General features: G+C 40.5%; 1 protein-coding gene across 1 annotated transcript; it reads left to right on the top strand.

Moving 5' to 3' along the window:
- Positions 1 to 812: 812 nt before the first annotated feature.
- Positions 813 to 4,074, top strand: LOC103583689 (lipoyl synthase, mitochondrial-like; the record flags this gene model as incomplete). The annotated part of the gene is made up of 3 exons (XM_008564946.1): positions 813 to 1,066; positions 2,795 to 2,865; positions 3,959 to 4,074. Coding segments are annotated over exons 1-3 (344 nt in total), but the record flags the coding sequence as incomplete, so codon positions are not given.
- Between the last annotated feature and the right edge of the window lie 333 nt (positions 4,075 to 4,407).

Genomic DNA, 4,407 nt, shown 5'->3' with positions numbered 1-4,407 from the left:
CGGCCATCCCTATATGGGATCTGAACCCGGGGCCTTGTTGTTATCAGCACCGCACTCTCCCAAGTAAGCCACGGGCCGGCCCGCATCTAGCCACTTTTGCAGCAGCCGTAGACATTGTGGTGGCTGTGGTGGGCCATGTTTTATTTTGTTTGGTGGCTGGTCAGTACAGGGATCAAACCCTAGACCTTGGTGTTCAAATCAATTACATGTTTAAAGCTGCATTAGAATTCAAATGAATGCTGGTTTACCATCAGCAACTTTCTGGCCTTTTGGCTTTGTCACCATTTAAGTCATGGTGTTCTGGCCATTGCTGAATTCTAGCACACAGCCTGTTTCAACCCTGTAATGATACCACCACCAGTGGGTGCCAGTTTCCCTGATTTCACTTGAGAAACATTATCCTTTCCGGTGAAAATTCCAGAATTGTGTATTTCTTTACCTACAACATGGCAATGTTGCATACTCACCAACAGAGGGCAGCTTAGTCTTGAGAAATAAATGAACATAAAACTTTCAACCCTCTAAAGTGTGGGTTCAGGTTAAATAGCTTTTTCTTTCTTCAGTATGAAGATGATCTTATTCTGCTCTTTCCCTTCTCTTTTGACTACACCTTATAATCATTAATTTTTAGCTTCAGAATTCTGGTTTCTCAGTGCATTAACCGAAGTGATTTCTTCCATTCTAGATTTCTCTGCTCCATGCTTGAGAGGGCTTAAAAGTAGACAGTGCTTGGGATCCCACTAAGGCCTTGTTTTCCTTTCTAAATTAACAGGGATTTGAGTGCAAATGCTACCATTGAACCATATGATGTAATATAATGTCCAGAATGTACTTTTCTGGTCTTTCAGGTTGCTTGCATAACTATGCATTTAGTTGAACTTATGGTTATTCTAGCTGACAACAGCCCTGATGTTTTTCAGGAAAGTTCGTGATCCCCGGGCCAATTTCAACCAGTCTCTGCGTGTACTGAAACATGCCAAGGAGGTTCAGCCTGATGTTATTTCTAAAACATCTATAATGTTGGGTTTAGGCGAGAATGATGAACAAGTATATGCAACAATGAAAGGTAGATTGAAAAATTTAAAATCTTTCCTATTTCATTTGAGTAATAGCAGGAACCCCATTTTTTTTTTTTTTTTTTTTTTTAAAGATGACCGGTAAGGGGATCTTAACCCTTGACTTGGTGTTGTCAGCACCACGCTCAGCCAGCGAGCAAACCGGCCATCCCTATACGGGATCCGAACCCGAGGCCTTGGTGTTATCAGCACCGCACTCTCCCGAGTGAGCCACGGGCCGGCCCAGGAACCCCCTTTTTTTTTTTTTTTAAAGATGACCGGTAAGGGGATCTTAACCCTTGACTTGGTGTTGTCAGCACCACGCTCAGCCAGCGAGCAAACCGGCCATCCCTATACGGGATCCGAACCCGAGGCCTTGGTGTTATCAGCACCGCACTCTCCCGAGTGAGCCACGGGCCGGCCCAGGAACCCCCTTTTTTTTTTTTTTTAAAGATGACCGGTAAGGGGATCTTAACCCTTGACTTGGTGTTGTCAGCACCACGCTCAGCCAGCGAGCAAACCGGCCATCCCTATACGGGATCCGAACCCGAGGCCTTGGTGTTATCAGCACCGCACTCTCCCGAGTGAGCCACGGGCCGGCCCAGGAACCCCATTTTTAAGGCCCTGTTAAATTTGTGCTTCCTCTGTAGTCTCAGTGCAATTGCTAGTAAGAACAAAGTAAAGTACGTAGTGGTAAACAGCAGCATAGAAAGGAAAGAAAGTATGTTTTCTTAGAACTTTATGGGATGATATGAACGAAGCTCAGGATATGAGATTTGTATCCCATTTTATTCACCTGCCTTTCATCCAATAAAAACATGATTTTGTTCATCTTTCTTATCCTGTTATTGGACAGTTTTTGAAAGTCAGCCAAGTACTAGGCACTGACAATTCATAGACAAATAAGACCAATCCAATAAGGCCTTCGAGGAAGAGCTTACTTGTAGAATTGTCACAAAACATGGTGTGCTTAGGATTTTGCTGAACCTTAGTCCTGTGAACCCATTTGCTTTGTGATTCTTGGGCTTTTTAAACTTTGAATATAAAAGTTTTTATTTTACCTGAGGGCCCTTGGCCTACTTGCAGTTATTTAGTGGTTTAAGGACTAAGAAGTTCAAATAGTAATTAAAAGCTGCTCTTTACCACAATGCATACAGCTTTTTATTAGAAAGATTCTAATATGTCAGGAATCAATTCACATTCCCCAAAGCATACTTTGTACATTGAATAAAAGCCTAATACAGCATGTCTGGTCTCTGATATGGATTAGGCTTGGCCAATTATCTCAGTTGGTTATAGTGCAGCCTTATAACCCCAAAGTCACAGGTTCGGATCCCTATACCAGCCAGCTGCCACAAAAAAAAAAAAGATACATAATCTAATATGGATGTTTTCAGGCTTTTGCGTATATTGGTCCCTTCACCTTCTCTGCCCAACAGACTCCTGCCCTAAAGCACCCTCCACTCAGCATTTATTCTGTGGTATTAGAGGTATTTATCTTTATATCTATCAGCCCCACATGATTACCTTAATCATTCCTATATTTTCAACCCTAACCATAGTCCACCCACTAAATACTTTTGAATTAATAAGTATAGTCTTATTCCTCAACATGAAGATTATACACTGGCATATGGCTCACACTGTTCTGAAATATTCCCCAGGAAAATAATGTTTAGATCTACAATTTTAACATTGGGAAAACATCCCCTAATGTAATTTGTGCTTTTTTCCTACAGCACTTCGTGAGGCAGACGTGGACTGTTTGACTTTAGGACAATATATGCAGCCAACAAAGCGCCACCTTAAGGTACAGATATCTTGAATTGCCAAACTTTTTTGATAATTTAAAGTAAATCTTTGTTATCCACAGGTAAAATTAAGAAACTAGGCCGGCCCGTGGCTCACTCGGTAGAGTGCGGTGCTGATAACACCAAGGCCACGGGTTCGGATCCTATATAGGGATGGCCGGTTTGCTCACTGGCTGAGCGTGGTGCTGACAACACCAAGCCAAGGGTTGAGATCCCCTTACTGGTCATCTTTTTTAAAAAAAAAGAAAAAAAAAAAAGAAACTGATGGTTTTTTAGTATAATGTTCCATTTATATAAGTCCCAGTTTGTTTTATTATCTACATAAAGCAGCTACACTGGCACTTGTTTGTTGCTCCCCAAATTGTACAACTCTCAAGTGAACTCATAAAAAAAGAATTAAAAAGTTGAGAAATTGCACTCGTTCACACTTGGTGATCGTCAGTCTTGTTTTAGAGTTATGTGAGAGCCAGAGGTGAAGTAAGAACGAGAAGCCTGTCTTTCTATTTCTAGAATAGAACTTATCTGTTCAATCAGGAAACTCGAGTCGAGTAGTGACCATGTGCCAGTCACAATGCTAAGCAGAAGATACAAGATGAGGGAAACAGTCTTGTCCTCAAGGATGTCATAGGCATGACTAATTCTTGATTATGCCTGTTAATCAATGAAGAAAAATGTAGATAAATAATCTCTATAGATAATCGCATCTTTTTTGTCTGTCCTTCAGAATAGCTAATGCAGTACAAAATTTATATGTTTCCCCGCCTCCCTAATTCTCTGTAATTACATTCTGATAGAGTGGCCAACAAATTAACCAGTAAACATGTAGTTAGTGAGGAGGAAAGCTTGGGAGGGACCTGTATAAATTATGAAGTGAAAACCATTCTGAATACATGAATATAGACTTTCTATAGAATCAAAATTATTTAAAGGAAAGGCTACTGGTTAGCTCAGATGGTTAGAGTGCAGCCTAATAACCCCAAGGTCACAGGTTCAGAGCCCAGTACCAGCCAAGTGCCAAAAAAAAAAAGATGAAAAGAAAATTTTATTTAAGGGAATTGTAGAATCTGATCAGAAGTAATTGTTTAAATCTAGGTTGAAGAATATATTACTCCTGAAAAGTTCAAATACTGGGAAAAAGTAGGAAATGAACTTGGATTTCATTATACCGCAAGTGGCCCGTTGGTGCGTTCTTCATATAAAGCAGGTAAGTTAGATTGCAGGGGATGGTTTTATTTAGGCCATTAACTTTCCACATTAAGTTCTGCCCCAAATCACCAAAACCCTAGTACAATTATAATGGCTGTGGTTGTTTTTTGGCAGGGGGCAGGGATTGGGGGGAAGGGGAAATTTTTTTTCAGGAATATACCTAGAAGCTTTGCTCCTTAGGGGTCATATTAAGAAGAAGTTTCTCTTAAACCGAATTTGTTCCTTAACACCCTCCAACACACACCTTTATAACTCAGCAACTATGATGAAAGCAGAAACCATTAGTTTATTAGTTTATTCTGTGTTTGGATTTCATTAAGATATGACAAAGCATG

Source organism: Galeopterus variegatus, unplaced genomic scaffold, assembly GCF_000696425.1.
Source record: "Galeopterus variegatus unplaced genomic scaffold, G_variegatus-3.0.2 Scaffold25981, whole genome shotgun sequence".
In the NCBI taxonomy this organism is placed as follows: domain Eukaryota; kingdom Metazoa; phylum Chordata; class Mammalia; order Dermoptera; family Cynocephalidae; genus Galeopterus; species Galeopterus variegatus.
The sequence above is the reverse complement of the archived record's forward strand: the minus strand, read 5'-3'. Positions and strand labels throughout refer to the sequence as shown.